Source organism: Morone saxatilis, unplaced genomic scaffold (genome assembly GCF_004916995.1).
Source record: "Morone saxatilis isolate NCDOM2014 unplaced genomic scaffold, NCSU_SB_2.0 Contig22, whole genome shotgun sequence".
NCBI lineage: Eukaryota > Metazoa > Chordata > Actinopteri > Moronidae > Morone > Morone saxatilis.
In genome coordinates, this window is record NW_023339785.1 from 5,916,344 (window position 1) to 5,933,757 (window position 17,414).

Genomic DNA, 17,414 nt, shown 5'->3' on the forward strand with positions numbered 1-17,414 from the left:
GTGCACTGTTTAATGTTTGTTCTGTTTCAACCTCCGCGGTTGGAAGTTTCAAAATAACAAAGTGGTTTTCAAAAATGAAAAAGGCCCCCCGAGAACAAATAGGATAAAGGCCAAAAAAGTAAATAACATATAAGACATGCCATTAATCAGTAATCATTGAACAAAAAGTGGTGATTTAACCAGTGGGAATCGAATTCGTGACTTTAACATCCGAAAATTAAATCGAATTCGAGGATTGGAGAATCGTGACACGCCTACCTCTGCATAATGCTGCTTCCACTCCCAAATGCCACCCACCTCCGGTGTCACCTTCACACCACAACTTCAAAAAACATCCTCATCCTCAGCTCCCAATCCACAACTGCAGCACCATCCTGTACGGCCACACTCACCAAAAACCCTCACGCAACCTTACAGCCCCAAACTCAGTCGCTCCACCCAGAGACCCCCTCCAGAATCTCACTGACCCCCATCCAACACAGAAACCAACTTCAGCCATTCTCCCCTACAGCGTGTACAGTTGTTTAGCAGTTGTTTATAGTTGTTTTACAGTGATTCACAGTTGTTAATAGTTGTTACTAGTTGAGTTACAGTAGTTATACGTTTATAGGTTGTCTTCACAGTTGTTTAGCTGTTGTTTACAGTTGTGTACAGTAGGTTTACTGTGTGTCTTAGGGCAGTTGTGTACAGTAGTTTAAGTTATAGTTGTTTTCCAGTTGTTTACTGTTGTTTACATGTTGTTGTAATAGTTGTTTACCAGTCAGTCTTACCCAGTAGTTTAGCAGTAAGTTTCATAGTTTATAGTTGTTTAACCTGGTGTGTTTAAATAGTTCTGTTTTATAGTTTGTTTAACAGTAGCGTTTATAGTTATCAGTTGTTTACAGTTGTTTATCAGTTGTTTATAGTTGTGTAGCCAGTAGTTTAGCACGTTATAGTTGATTTACAGTTTTGTAAAGTTGTGTTACAGTAGTTTATAGTTGTTTCATATTGTTAGCTGTTGTTCTAGGAGTTGTTTACTGTTGTTTAGCAGTTGTGTACAGTAGTTTACGTTGTTTACAGTTGTGTACAGTAGTTTATAGTTTATGAGTATTGTTTGACAGTTGTCGTACTGTTGTTTACTGTTGTTTATAGTTTTACAGTAAGTTTACAGTCAGTGTTATAGTTATACGTTGTTTACCTGTTGTGTTATAGTTGTTTATAGTTGTTTACAGTAGTCTTTACGTCAGTTTTATAGTTATGCAGTTGTTTACCAGTTGTTTTATAGTTGTTTATAGTTGTTGTACGCAGTACGTTTACAGTTATAGTTGGTCTTACGCAGTTGTTTACACGTAGTTTATCAGTTGTTTATAGTTGTTTAGCAGTTTGTTTAAGCAGTAGTTTATAGTTGGTTTAAAAAAAAAAGGTTGTGTAGCAGTAGTTTACCAGTGTATCAGTATGTTTACAGTTGTTACAGTAGTTTGATGTTGTTTATACGTTCGTGTACAGTAGTCTTTACAGTTAGTAGTTGTTTTAGCCCAGTGATTCTACGAGTGATCTTACAGTTGTGTACAGTTGTTTTTACAACATGTTAATTACCCATGATGCCGTGCGGTCTCACCTTGACGTAAGTCCGTACTCCCACAGAGACGTGAACATAGTGAAACACAGAATGATGATTTGATTGTTTCAGCACGAAGAGACCCAAGGTTAGTGTTCATGGAATATGTACTTATCAATGTGCATTTTAAGCCTTAAAGTCATTTTGGACTGTAACTAGATCATCTGTCAGTAGATTTCATTAGTAATAATTAATGCAAAGAACGACCAGAATCAGATATGAGAGGAGCTTCGTATTTCAGGTCGTTGTGTATTTTAACAGCACTAAACTAGAGAGTGTACGCGCATTCAGCACTGTGTGTGGTTTTGCTCTGCGTCTGCTGGACGTGACGTCGGGGGTGTGGCTGCGTCGTCGACTCTACCTTTGAGTTCGGAGTTCGAGATCGAGATGTAACTTCGATCGATTTCGATTTTAAATGACTACAAAAGACAGACTTATGAGGACTTATGAGGACTTGTTGGGGACCTGCAGACATCCTGATATCTGTTACTGTGTGACTGTTTTGGTCTGGTGGTCAGTGTGATGGTTTGTTATTACTTCCTCCCCCCCTCCTCCCTGTTTCTGCACCAAAGTCACTCCAAGGCTGAGAGAGAGAGAGAGAGAGAGATGTGGGCGGTCAGCCAGCTAGCTGTGACAGGGGCAGATGAACCACAGGTTGTACAGCTGGGTGCTTCACTGTCCCTAGAGTCTCAGAGCAGCAGAGATGGGCCTGCCAGCGGCTCTGGGGAAATCACTCTCTTCAAACAAATGAAGTGTGAACACTGTCTGCCATATGCAAATAAGCCCCATTTGATATCTTCCCTACCTGTAGTGCAATTCGAAATGTCACCTCCTCCAGAGGGTGGGGAGGATAGAAAGAATGTCAGAGAGCCACAGGTGTTTTCAGTGATTTGGGCCTACTGGGTCGCTAGTCAACAATGTTTTGTAAAACATCCAGAAAGATGATATGCAGGGACAGCTTGTTACCAGATCATGATGTTTAACTTAGTTTTAGTTTATAGATTTATAGTGTCATCTCAACTTTATCTCAACTGATTTTCAACAACAAATCGAGTAGGCTGATTGTATAGCTGGGTAAATAAGGCTTTACACCAGAGGGAATATTTCCAGGCTTTAAAATCATCAAATGTTAATTGGTTGTGACTGGTCCTAAGCTTGCCTCTGAAAGTGGTAATGTTTGTATTCATTTTAGTCAAAATATCTCATTACAAATGCTGAAAATCAGCTTCTTCCATCTTCTCAAATGTGGCAAAAAGATCACTGAGAAAGTAATCAATAAAACTATAGCATTACCCAAAATATGTATATTGCTATTCTAAAAAAGTGTTATCGAGGCAGTTGTATCATGAATGTCATATATTCATGATGATTTAGTAATTGTTATTATATATAATAACTTTTCAGCTGCAGTACATAAAAACAGTTGTACTTAATAGCAGCAGGGTTGCCATAGGAAGTCTCAACTTTGGACTTAAAATATTATTATTGCTATATGTTATTACTCATGTGGGTTTTCTTTCCTCTGGTAAGGGTCTCATTAGCAACATCATTTATTCATGCAAGTGTACAGACGGAACACAGCTGGTATAGTACAAAGTAATAACCAAAAAAGTAGTTTGAGCTGAGTTATTCTTGCAGTCAAAATGATTTTTTAACCAGTGAGATCTCCTGGCTAGAATTATCCACATATATGTAAAATACTTAAGACGTATGACATACTCTATTAATTGTAGTATGCAGATTTTCTTTGCAAACCCAGGAATATGTAATCTTCTATTTTCAGTAGGCAGTCAGGGGACACTGTTCATTATTGACTGTAGACCTGTTGCATAATGCATCTTCTCCATAACACCACAGTGCTCGAGCTGGTAGAAAGAGAGCCTGAATTTTCTGTACAAGAACAAGAAGGATGAGCTATGCAGATTTCACTGTAGAGAAATCAAATATTTATGCCTCTTTCTTTCGTATTCATGGTTTGTGGAGAGCAGCTACTCAGAATAGTAGTCCTGATAACAGCATTTTCTACAGCCATCATCACCATGCATCCTCTAAAGGCAGCTGATTTTATAGTGCACCGACTCAAGGGTTCGTGGTTATCTACTCTTCTTTATATGTCTCTGAACTTTTTTTTTGAGTGAGTCTACTATGTCTTTTTCTGTCAAATACAGTTCAGATATATTTGGCTTTGCTGTAAATGAGGAAACTGAACTACTAATTTGCTCAAGTGACACTAGTGAAAAGGCATATATGGACATCCAATCTCTTAGAAATTGAAAAGGAAGAAAGAAAGATACGAAAAGATAACAGATTCTAAAGGCAATACGTAGCTACTTATTCAAGGAGAAGGCAAAGTAAGAATTAGATAACATAATTAAACAAATCTGAACAACAAACAGCACGACATGAACAAGATCCCTAAAGAACAGGAAAACAAAGAAATAAAATATCCTTAAGGCACAAGATAAAATCATAAAGAATGTGACTATGATAACCAGTTTAAGTTTAAAGTTTTACCACTGTGCATGAAAGTGAGGCAAAATGACCACTTAACATTAATGGCACATTGTCTGATTTATGAGTGTATCATTGATTGCCATTCAAACAGGCACATTGTGTTTGAGTTCTTGCAGTCACTAAGTTAAATCCTTGGACCTGAACCACATGCATGCATTGACATATGATCTCAATTGCACACTGAGCCATTTGCAAAGACTTGCTTATTAAGTGGTCTATAGAATAAGATTTCTATGGTACCAGGATTTAACACATTCAGCTAAATGAAAACAGCTCTGTGTCATGTTGTTAAAGCTGATGATCTGGTGGTTTATTATAACTGTGATTTCTTTTTCTCTTTGTTCTTGTTCCAACAGGATGGGATCCCTGAGAGCCTGAGGATAAAGGGTGAGTTTCTTTAAATTTCTTATTCCTTCCTCCTCCTTCCTGTCCTGTGAGATGTGATGTATACAACCAGCCTTGTACACCATACAGGTTAGGTGTAGGATTGTTGTCTGATGGAGGCAACAGAATATGTATACGTGTATGTGCTGTGGGATCTTTTGGGACTATCCATGGTATAAAGGATTTATGTATTATTTTTTTAATAGAAAGCAACGGGAACAAGCATCTTAACAAAATCCGAAATTCATTAGGAGCACATCACTCCGTCCCCTCCTCTTTCAACCAGTTTTTATTTTTAGCTCAACATGAAGATCTCACCAGATAATCACCTTTTAACACAGTCACCCAACCATGTTCCAGTGCAAACATGTGCTGTGGTGATCTCGTCTGGTTTTCACTTAAGTGGATACTTTAAACTCTGGATGAAAGCCAGTTTGTCACTGTGGAGTTATCCAACCTGTCACGTGAATAAATGATAGTCTGTAGAGATACATATTGTGGTTCAAACCACCTAACACCTCAACATCAATATCGTATTTTAAAGGAGAATCCTCAATTATGCATTGACCAAATCTTGTTTGTATGTGAAAAGAGTGGTAGAGAATGTGTCAGCTTCGCTATGGGTAGTGGTCCACAAGGGCGTGAAACAAAGAGACAGAGTGTGGAAGAGATCAGACCTGAACAATGGTTTTTACATGAAGCTTTGGAGGATAATGCTGTATGTCCACCCTCTCCTGCATGTTTTGTATCAGTTTATATTAGATGCAGTGTAGTTGAAATAAGTTTCAGTTGATGGTAATAGAGGTTTGTGCCATATACTTACGTAGCGGTCGACTGTGATATTATTTTTAATTTTTTTTTTAATCCACGAGACCTGACTAGACACTGTAGTAGTACTGACTAGACTCGACCCCGGACACTAGACTTATGTAACGCGGACTTACCAATATGCATTCAACTCGATTGATTTTACATTATTGTAAACTTGAATATCTTGGAGCATTTTCACTATATGTTGCTTACTTTAAATAATAATCAATAGATAGATTAATCTATAATAAAAGCAATAATTATAGCCACTGTAGTTGGCACCATTATCCCCAAGCAGCTTCATCTATCAGTGTGGTACATGGTTGTGTGGCTGCATTAATGCGATATGGTCCTCTTGCTGTTTGACAGATGCATCTCATCTGTCAACCTGTCACCTTTCTAATGTCTTCTGTGTCTCCTCTAAACAAGAGTCAATGTCAGGCAAAAGGTGGTCCTGCTGCCCAACATGTCTGCCACTAAGTGTTTGAAAGGGCCGCTAAATGGACGTCTCCCCATTTTTCTTCACCAGGGAAGGTCGAAGCAGTAATTGTAGAGGGTGCATTACCATAAAGGGCGGCCCCAGCTGTCTGCTGTGATTCACTTTAATGCGCCATGTTCTGTAAGCCGAGAGGGGAGATCTCACTTTGGCTAGTTTTCAGCAAACTCATTTCCAGCCCCGATAACAAGAAGGCAAGCTAACTGTAGGGAAAATCATAAATAATTTAAGCATTCACCCCGTACATTGGAGGCTTCTCATTATTACGCAACTGGGGTCAATTTAGCATTAAAACTTCCATTTTACAAGCTACGTCACCATTTACATTTTGAATAGACATCTAGCGAGCCACAATGAGAGAAGACAGGAGCTGCTGAACCAAGTACAGTGATCCAGTTAATATTTACAAAATTATGCCAAAGAATTCCTGGTGGAGAACAGGTGGAGACTCAGTCTGTGTTTTATAACTACTGCAGAATACATTCATTAAATTGCTGGGCTTCCTTCATGTGCACAACCTAAAGCAAAACCACAAGACAAGAAAACTTCTAATATTTGCCTGTCTGAGGTTTTAATAAACTTTGGTCTCTCAAAATCAAGACCAGCTGATAGTCTGTTGTATTGTCGAGTGGTGAATTCCCTCTCAGCCTTGCCCTGTAATAAAACATACAGTACATACTTGAAAGTGTTCAATTGTCTGAGACTGTAATATTCCTTGCCTTGTGATAGACTGCCGACCTGTCGAGGGAGTACCCTGCCCAATCTTTCACCTAATGTGTGCTGCAACCCTGAACACGATGAGCAGTTTAGAAAATGGATGGATGTTATATTCCTACATTTAATATAAATATATAAATAAAAATTATAATTATAGATCGAGGGATTGCAGCACCCCATAAACTCTAACTGAATGTCAACACGGAAGAGACAAAGACAGAAAAATGCCAGCCGTTTTCCCGGATGTTCTGTAATTGGAGTCCCAGAACGAATGCATGCCACACTAACCGAGCTTGTTATGCAGACTGCAGCAAGACCTTGGGCTGCCAGTGAAATGCAATTTTATGGAATAAATAGACTGATTTAGCCATATGAAATACCTGATGGAACTTTTTGAGATAATCTTACCCTCCTCATTACACATAAAAAGTGTCAGCCGTGGCAACACTGTTATGAAGGATGACTTTTGCTGGTATGGTGTGCAAACGAGAGACTAACATTATTGCTGTTTACAGACCATGTTCAGTGTAGCAAAGTCCTGTTGTTTCAACAAATGACAAATGTGTTTATGTTATGCTTGTATCAGGTTAAAAGAGCCCTGTCCAGAATTCAAGAGACATAGTTTTAGTCTAGGTTCCTTGTAATTGGGATTGTTGCACTTTTGCAATTTTAGACCCTCGATATTTATTTACAGAAAATATTTAAAAATACAATATTCTTAACCAAAACAACAATTATAGATTTTTTTTAATAAAGTATTATTTTTTTAGAATAATCTTTACAGGTGTGGTGACACACTAGAAATGGCACATAGCCTATGTCAGGAGACGTTCTCCATAATCTCCTTTGGAGAGATTTTAATCAAGTTTGTCAGGTCACATGTTTCCAGTGGAAGCTGCCAAAGCAGTCCAACTTCATCACTTCAATAAATAATGCATGTGTGTTGACATTACTATAGCTGGTGGCCTTTTCAGTACATATTGTGAGGTGAAACAACTACACAACACTAGATCCTCTATCATTGTTGCTGTATTGTTTGTTTTAACAGGAATACAATTTATTTTACTTGCCAATGAAAAAAACTAAATTCAGTATCCCTTAAGTGCTTTGTTGACATTACTGACATTAACTTTTAAGCAAAAGCTTTTTTTTACAAGTTTTGTTCTGTTCTGTGTTTCAGTTTCACATTTGTCAACCAGTTTACGTTGACTGAATCCAGTTCTAAACACAGTGGATAGTTTGATGTTGTTGTAATATATAATATAGTTGCTTTTAACTTTCACCTTCGTTTACATGTATAAACATCCTGGAGGTATGTTGAGATACTGTATTTTAGCCAACATTACACATTTAATGAATGAACAATTAATCCATATCACAGCAATGAAATATAGTTTATGGTGACAGAGGTACATTTGTTGATGTGTTGAATAAACCTATTATTCTTCTTATTATTATTCTTATTCAATATTCTGTGTTGACATATGAAGGTGTACTGGTTTTCCCTACAGACAGACTGTAATATCAGTCTTAAATAACAATCGAACATCCTAGATTATTCCCATTAGTATGGTGCAGCCTTTCAGGTTTGAACTCTGCACAAGAGCAAACATCTTGTTTTGTTGCCTGGCACCAATGTTTATGTTCCCCTAATCTATGTTGTCTCCCATTTGTTCATATACTGACATAATACGTTAATTTGTATGCATGGCAGCTGCCTTACCCCCACCAGACCCAAGCCCATATCAGAAGTACATTTGAATAATTCAGAGGCTGCAAACACCAAGCTCTAAATTGTATATTAATTCTAAAATTACACACCACCCCCTGGGCCTGGGTTACACTTTTAATAACGCGTCACAGCTGTACAGACGAGCGCTGAATGCGGCGTTGCACTGCACTTTTCCCAGACACATTTATTTGGAAGACTCCCTGTTGTTCTATCTAACCTTTCACTGTTTTGCCACAATTTAATTTGTAATAGCTTTCATACAGTAAGTCTTAATCAAGTTAATGTAGTTTCACAGAGTGTGCAGAGAGAGAAGCAGTTTTTAAAGAGAGGCTGTGGAACTGCACTGCACCATCTGCTTATAAGCACCACTGACATGCTTAGATGGGTTGCCGAGTTAAAAAAAAAAAAGAAAATGGCCTATAGGATTTTTTCCTTTTGAATTCCCACAGGACTTTCTGGCTAGCTTTACAGGCCACTTACGCTCCTTGACCCACTAAGACATAAGAGGACAGTTGTGTCTGCCCTAAATACTGTACGGTAAAACTCACCTCCTCAGGGGAGAAAGCTGACTATACCTTTCATGGTCACCCTGCACTTCAAAGAGCATTAGGTTGTGTTTGCACTGCAGGTCTTCGTGCTCTGTTTTGAATTGCTGCTCATTAGATTTTTATTTTTTTTGTGGATGAGTGTCCAAATCCTTGGATATACCAAATTACACTGCATTTGGTCATCTAACCATCATTCTCCAAATCTCTTCTAAAGCTAATCCTCCCCTGTGTTTGAAAAACCTTCTAATACGGGCCAGTGTTCTTTGAATAATGCTCAGTTTTAACCTGAAATGGCAAACCACAAACCATAATTTATACACAGCATGATTATTATGAATTATGTGATTACAGTTGATGAATCTCTGTGTTTAGGACACTAATGAGCTGAGGTATGCTAACCCAAAGTTTTGGAGACAATTTGCACTAAATGACTAATTCTAACTAATTCTAATTCTGTCCATAAATGTACACTATATTTACTGTAAATGGCTTGTATTTCTATAGTGCAGCTGTGAAAGAACTTTTAAAGAGGTTATGGCAGAGAACATGTATTTTAGAATAGACTAGATTTTTATTGTAAAACAAATCATATAATACCACAAGAACTATGTTTGTTTTTTATTTGGCTGAAATGAACTTTTAATACATGACATGCAGCAAGGATCAGCCTTGGTACATTGGGCACCCTCTCAAAGCCTTTCTCCCAGTGGATATTAATTAGTCCATCAGCTAGTCACAACTGTAACTGTCAGTGCAAAGACCCTTGAACAAAACCATTAATAATGGTATGAGGTATACCAGTTTGTTTTCTCCTACTATAAGTTAAAAAGTTAAAGTTAGATTAACTGTCCCATTTTCATACTACATACTGATTTAATCTAGGTTTTGTGTGTTCCCAAAGCCTAATTTATAAAAAAAAAAGGAAGCCCACTGGACTCTGAACCATAATTTGAACTACTTGAATGTTTCCTGCCTGAGCACAGACTTCTAATGAACTACTACCTGTGAGAAATTATTGTTCAAAGAGTATTTCTTCAAATGCTGATTAAATTAGATGTCTCTGTGGCCATCACCCCTGGATACACATTTTTAACAGCAAGTTAGCTGTTTGACTGCCTTTGCTCTTTGGTTTAAAGTCAAAAAATCTTTTTTTCAGAAACCAAAGTGTGCTTAGGAGTAGTCTGGCACGGTTCCAATGGAAATTAATGGAAGACTGATTTTGTGGACTTGATTTCTTTGAAAACCAAATGAGCTTCAAACTCAAGTCCCGTTATCAGTTCTGATGTTGGAAATTCACTGTTATCCCCGAAAAAACCCCTTTGGGTTTGGGTTTGGGATTATTCAGTAATAGCAATACCATTATTCAACACATTTTCATTCTACGGATTCTGAATCCTGATCACACAAGATTTTTAACTCAGTTGTCTGGCTCCTGGCTTGAGAGAGAGTTATTAATGCTGGTAAACAACGACTAATTGACTGTCTTAGGCCAAAAGAATTATGTTAATTAGCCATACAGTAATAAACTGCTATGGCATGCAATTTATGTTCAGGTCTTTGGATTACGTAATGAACTTGCAAAGAATGTTAAAGTGCTTATTGTAAAATAATAACACACGCAAGGGTAAAAAAGAGAGTGATAGGTGTCATGGCGATCATCAGTACTGCCAAAGGAAGCATAACGTGCTGCACACTTAGCAAGATCAACAATATTACCATCAACACTCATCTTCAGTGTATAAATGACTCCCAGGATGTTGATACCCATAATTTTTGGCAAACCATATCCTGAATATGTAAAATTAAATGGAGTGAGACGAATCTAATTGAGATTCATCAATAATTCTAAGTGATCTTCATGAACCCGCAGTACTTACAGTAGATAATGATGAAGGCTTGGCAATAGCAGTACTTTTTTATCCATCTGAAGGTCAATGCAATGATCACAGGAAGGAACATTATCTTGAAGGACGGTTCCTGCTCTCAGCCAAGATTACCTTTAATGTACCTTTTTATATGAATGGCAGGACCGCACAAGTGTCCAAACATGACATAACTCTGATCCACTCATCCCATTCGCATACAACTATTTTGTTTTATTCTACTGTGCTTTATGTCCAAAATGGAAGTGACTTCTTACGATCTGTGGCTTCCAGTACAAGTATAAATTCTCAGAAGTCTTTATCCAACTTCCTCCAGGAGCTTGACATTAATCGCCTCAAAGCAGTGACAACAGTCTTAATATCAAAAACAGCATTTGGGGTAAATCTAGGAAGCATGAATACAGCATATGAGTGAAAACAGCTAAGGTCTTAGTGTCTCTAACACACTCAGATTCCATATTATCTTTCAAAGCTCCTTTTTTGTTGCACTGTTAGTCTCATTGTTGGCACGTAGAAAGATATAAAAAGTCAACTTGACTGACAGTAGACTCTTGTCTTGTTGTATGGTTTTGTTCTCAGCAGGGGTTTAGCTTATCACTGCAGCTTGGGGAAAAAACACAACTGCAATTTTTGTTTTCTTCTGTTCTTTCTTGAGCTGAAATCTTAGATGGTCTTTTATGTGTGTTTCATCATGGTAAAAAAAAATCCCATTTGCTATTGTTTTTTGTCAGACAGGAGGAGCTTTAATCTCTTCACTATTCAGTTCATAGCCTATGTTTTGGTGACACTGGATTTATTTTTTATTTTTCCATGTGAAAAAGGCCCCTATTGAGTTTAAACGGTATAACCCTTGGAAGGCTATATAACCGAAGCCTTGATCCCTCCCATTAGTTTTTCAACCTGGGACAGAGAAAGAAAGAACCATGAGAATTGTTACAAAATAAGATATCCATTACTTTGAGACAAAAAAAGACAATTACTCCCATTTGATTGCTGGCCACAAAAAAGTAAGTAAGTAAAAATAAATTACACTATACTACAAGTATAAATTAACAGGTATGTTGAATTAAATGAATCGTTCCTCTTCTGAAATTACTTCAAAATATTGGTCAAATAGTGTCTTAAAGGACCAGTGTGTAGAATTTAGTGACATCTAGCAATGAAGTTGCAGATTGCCACCATCTGAATACAGCTCACCTTTGAAGGGTGTAGGAGAAACTATGGTGGCCGTGAAATTCATGGTCCAAACGGTGTTTGGTTTCTCTGTTCTAGGCTGTGGAATTGCAGCAGTACAGAAGAGGTCCCTCTGTAGATAAAAGGGCGCATTCTGAGGGAACAAAAACATAGCCGTTCTTATTTTCAGGTGATTATACAAAAATTAAATGAAAACATACCTATGAATATTATATTCCATTTCTGCAATAGATCTTCCTGAATGTTACACACTGGACCTTTTAACCATAGGAGGTTATTGCTCCAGGGAAGGAAGATTCCAGGTGTCAATCAAAGCCATCATGAACAGAAGATGAAATTTCAAATTATAAATTGTGTCGAGTAAAATGTGTATTTGCTTTGATTTCCCTTGAGCATTCAACCATATATAGCTATCTGTTTCTTCCTCTAAATCTCATCTTAACCATACATCCTTGCTGTAAACACACCTTAAACCGATGCTTACCCTGACTTAATCTATCTAGAAATGCTGAATTCTAATTCTGAAACCAACTAAAGAAAATTCTGAAACTTAATTATTCTTTAAAGTGGTATTACTTTGGGAGAGATTCCTCATCTTTGTATCATAATATTTGATGCTTAACAATAGACACAGTAACGCATCCTTACAATTATAACACACTACTTTAAAAGAGGAAGCTAACCCAAAATATAAGATATGGCAAGAGAAACTACTCGGCTTTCTGCTGTTTGCCTACCAACCAGACAGCTCACTGTAATGTGAAGTAGTAATGGGAGCAGCGTGGGGTGCTTACAATTAGTCTGCAATCTCTGATAAATGGGGTTGTTGGTGGAAACGCTCTCAGTGCTGCATCCTGATGTGGACAGAATGAGAGAGGAGCCGGGCCCACGTTCAGTCATTAGGCGAGGGAATGAAATGGGACGGAAAGTTGCCAAGTGGCTGCCAGGTGCTCTCATATTCACTCTCTAGCACATGCACTCAGCCAGGGACCAGCACACATACACATTGTAAGAGGGTGGAAGTAATACATTTCTTTTAGTCTTGTTACTGCAATTTTTGTGTTCTTTTTTTTGACAATGACTCAAGTATTTCACATGGCCACATTTTACAACATGTCCATTACAGTAGTGTAGCCTCTACATGGGCATTGCGAATATTGAATACATGTAAATATTGTAGCATCCGCTGAAGCACATGTAAGTGTTGAGTTCAGTCAGTCTAACAGTGTATTGTAAAATCTGAAAGGAGAAAGTAACAAGTATAGTAACTCAATAAAAGCAGGTGCATTAGAGTGATGGATATGCAGTGTAGATTTTATTCCATTAGCTGATGTCTCTGCCACATTGTGTCTTCTACAGTTTAAATGTAATAACACATATCAAGTAGCTGAGCATGGGGATGTACAAAATTATTGAATCAAAAATGGAAATTGTATTTTACTTGCTAAAATAGGGATATTGTAGAGAGATTACAGTTTATCTTTACATTTAAGTAAACAAGTCTTCATACCTTTCTAAAAGAGGTACACTGAATCATCTTATTACATTTGAATCTTTTTGTTCCCTTATTGAATGTAATTAGGGTAAGCTTTTAATATTTGTAAGTAACTAAAGTTATAAATAACACTCAAATATTGAATTAGCATCTGTAATCACATTTTGGCTGAGAAGGCAGAAACACTACAGTGATGACAGACAGCCTAATAATCTTCACAACCTGTAGATACAATCTGAAAAGGGATGAGCTGCATAAGATGAGATATTGTGATTAAATGTGTCTGACACTTTGGAATAGCACCTATTTGCCCTTTTCTCAAAAAGCTACAGTGCTTGAAAATTATTCTCGAGATCACAATGTAAAACTATTAAGTTAATAAACTATTAATAATATTGATATGATAACAGTTTAAGTGGAAGATGGCTATGAGTGCATTGTTTTACAAGAGTATATTAACTGTTTAGCTATAGCCTACGGGCCAAGGTGGCTGCAAATGAAAGAGTAAACCAGCCGAAGCTCTTCACCCAGCCAAATGATTTGATTATTGAAATAAATGCAACATCTTGATGTTTGTGGATATGTTTTTTTCTTCATGTTTGCTAATCTCTACAGTCTGTGCAGCACAGAAAGGTAGGATAACTCTAACACCCAGATCTGGTTAAAGGAAAAGTTTTGATAACTTTAGAGAAACTACATGTTTGACAAAGTAATCTTAACCCACTGTAAGGTCCACTTACTAGCTTGAACCATCTCTCATAGTCCTATAATTCTATTTGTTATGGAGTCACCTCAGTGTGTCACCAGGTGACCTTAACATGGATAAAGTTAGGGGAAGATAATATTAATGACACATTTTGTGATGTAATAATTCTGATAGGCTTTGAATGCTATTTAAAGCGAATCATGGATTTGCTTCAGCTTGGTTGGTGTGTAGCTATTTTCGTTGTACCGTGCTCGCTACTACTTTGCATTTAGTTGTCTGTAATATACACTACATATTCACAAGCCTTGCTTTTTAATATACACTACATATGCACACACCTTGCTCCACAAGATAATCTCCACAAATGAAAATTTTCAGCGTATTTGAACCGCACATGCAATTAGTATACATAGAAAAATAACACACTGCATCAGAAATCACAGTTGAGAGATTAATGGATGTAATTTATGTCCCAGAACAAAGTGTTTACATAAAAAACAGACCTTATTTTCTGCATTAATTCAATACCTTGTGGGGAAAACAAAGATTTGATGTTTTCATTCATTTTCCTGGTGGATCAGTGTCAATGGAGCCTAATTAATACACTGTGATTCAAAGTTGCAAAACAATAAAATATAAAAAAAAAGTCCACAGTGGGGAGGGGGTATTTTTAATAGGCACTGTAGAGAACAGCCATAGTATGGCTATTAATATCTTTGTGAACCATTGACAAGCTGAAGAATATTTCACATGCTGTTTAGTCATATAGTTTTAATTTGTATTTACACTATGTCCTTTGTACTCTACAAAGTGGATTTTGATGAATGTGTCAGACAGCATTTTATGAATAAATTGTACGTGATTTGGTTTTTCTTTAGATTTCACAAACACCCAACACAGTCAATTCATGTGCTGTCAGCTATATTTGTAGAGAGCTACATGATGGATGTTCAGTAGTAAACACCCCTCCATCCCATATCTGCCTCCTATACCTGCACTGAAAATGTTCCTGTCTTGTTTAAAAATGTAATACATTCACCCTTGCTGTGTTTCTTTATCTAACACCTTTCTATCGAACGTGATCATTTGAGGCACACAGTAGTATTTTCTGCTGTTACTACTGTCAGCACGTTTTGGCTTTGACCCTTGCACTTTTTATGGTGGCCCCTTTTACTGTTAAAGAGGAAATTGCATTTCACTGTTCAGTCATCTCGTATAAGAGGTAAATGTCTAAACTGTGAATGCAAATGCTGTCTCTTCACCGTGAGTGTTACATTTTTTATAGTTAGAAAGTAGAAACGCAGAGTAAGGCTGGCAAGATTTCAGATCAGCAGGTTGCAGAGCTCAGTTTTCATTAAAAAGGAATAGGCCTTCCCCTTTTATTAATGATACCAAGGATTTGTCCTCTGTTTACGTACAGATAGACTAGATTGAACTCATCAAACGAAACAAAAATGGCAAAAGGAAAAACAGGGACACACAAATTAGAAAGAAAACAGTCCAACCATGCTACAGCATGAAACTAGATTTAAAATAATTTTATTTTTCATATGACAGTTACATGGTGAGTTGTTATTGCCTAAAAAAGTGTGAACTTAGTGGATATAAGACATGGCATGACACACTTGTGCTTTGCATTTCAAAGGAAGGACTATGGAACATACTCATTGAGGTGGAAGGGAAGTCATCAATGTTTTAAACATAGTGGGTTATTCAGCTCCAAAGGGTTGAAAAAACTCTTATGCCTCAAATAGCTTCACATAAAATGTTCACGAGTTGTTTATGCCACCAGGAGTAAAAATGTTGTCACAGTGCGGCAACTAGCATACGATGGGGAAAGGAGAGGAAGTTCATTTCAGCAGGTGATAAGACAACACCGTCGTACCATTGCTGATGGATACAGGTCTTTCAGAAGAACTACACTTTGAGGGCAGAAATGAGTCTTTGATATGACGTGTGAAGGCTGAAGATAACTGTCTGACACTTATTACTATTGTTTGCCAAGAATACTTCCGGTTAAGATGCTGCATATATCTCCATATTTCAAATCCGAGGAGCTTTCTAAATTGACAACTGAGTGTGAAACAGTGAGAATTATGCACATTTACACTTGCAGCTTAAGCTGTGCATATATTTGATGAGACACAGGAGCTAAATGACAAACCATCAAGTAGCCTCTGAAATTAAAACATGGAATTCAGAAACATTGCTCCAAGCCTAATTTTAGTTATAGAGGTCGTCCTTTGGCAGTGCAGTTGTTTTTGGGCACAACATTGAATTGATAGCCCAAGGATAAATACACAGAACCAAACAAAACTAAACGAAAAAAAAATATTATTTTTATTTTTATCATGTACTGTTGTAGTACCCTCAAATTATGCAATTTGCTGTGTTTTTGAGTGACACATCTTTTATTGCGGGGTTGTCTCCTCATTCAGATAGTGTCTGATTGTTAAAGGTTTGTTGAAGTGTCTCTAGGCAAAACTAAACCACTATTTGTTCCCTTATTGCAAGTCTAAAATGAAATGTACATGGCTGTGCTTACCTACAACTCATGTTGGCTTAAATGAATCGTGCTTCGGGCCATTAAATTGCTTTTTACCATAAATATGTCACAAATAATTTATTGTCAACAAATTGGTGACATTCAGGAGCTTGCTGTTCCTTACTAATGGTCACAGTTTAATTCAGTCACTGTGGGAGAAAACCCTGCATAATTTGCAGATTGAATGACACCAGATCCGTGGACATAAATACATTAAACTTTTTGTTTGCTTGACAACAGGTCGGCTAAAAATACACTTAACTGCTCCTACTATTGTAGATACTTGTGTATTCGACTATCAGCAGCTCTCCACACAGCCTTACATACCAGCTGAACGTCTGCTGAGACTTTCAAAGAAGTTAATTGAGCAAAGTGTCAGCTAGAGTGAGGGAATGTGACATTGTTTATGTGCCGTGTAAAGTTTTAGCATTGTTTTAGTAGTAGTTTATTCTGATTTGCATCCCCGTGTTCTCGTTCATGAGCCTTGTGGGCCAGCTTAACTCGTGCACCGAGTGAGCTTGGAGCATCTGACTGTTGTTTACCACACTCTGCTCTCTCCCCCAGGACTCAGAGCTGCTGTAATGGGAAACATCAGATGGCTAAAGTACCAGACGAACGTTCTTAGTTCACGAAGAGAAGAAAAAGACAGAAATAGAGAATTCAGTATAGCTTGTTGAACAGGGGATGCATGTCCAAGAGTGAATGTGCTTTAAAACATTGGGGCATATTACTTAAGGTTGTGGGCATTTAGACTAGAGATGTCAGAAGTGTGTTAAAAGGCAGTTTTTCCTTG

The 17,414-nt window shown here is 37.4% G+C and overlaps 1 protein-coding gene across 1 annotated transcript in view; it reads left to right on the forward strand.

Annotated features, from left to right (window-relative positions):
* The window catches only part of fstl5 (follistatin-like 5), a gene marked incomplete at its 5' end in the record, with an annotated part of 146,138 nt that overhangs the window by 12,800 nt on the left and 115,924 nt on the right, over positions 1 to 17,414 (forward strand). Inside the window, one exon of the mRNA XM_035669364.1 lies at positions 4,468 to 4,498. Within this exon, the coding sequence (XP_035525257.1) occupies positions 4,468 to 4,498 (31 nt within the window). The remainder of the gene's footprint in view (positions 1 to 4,467; positions 4,499 to 17,414) is intronic.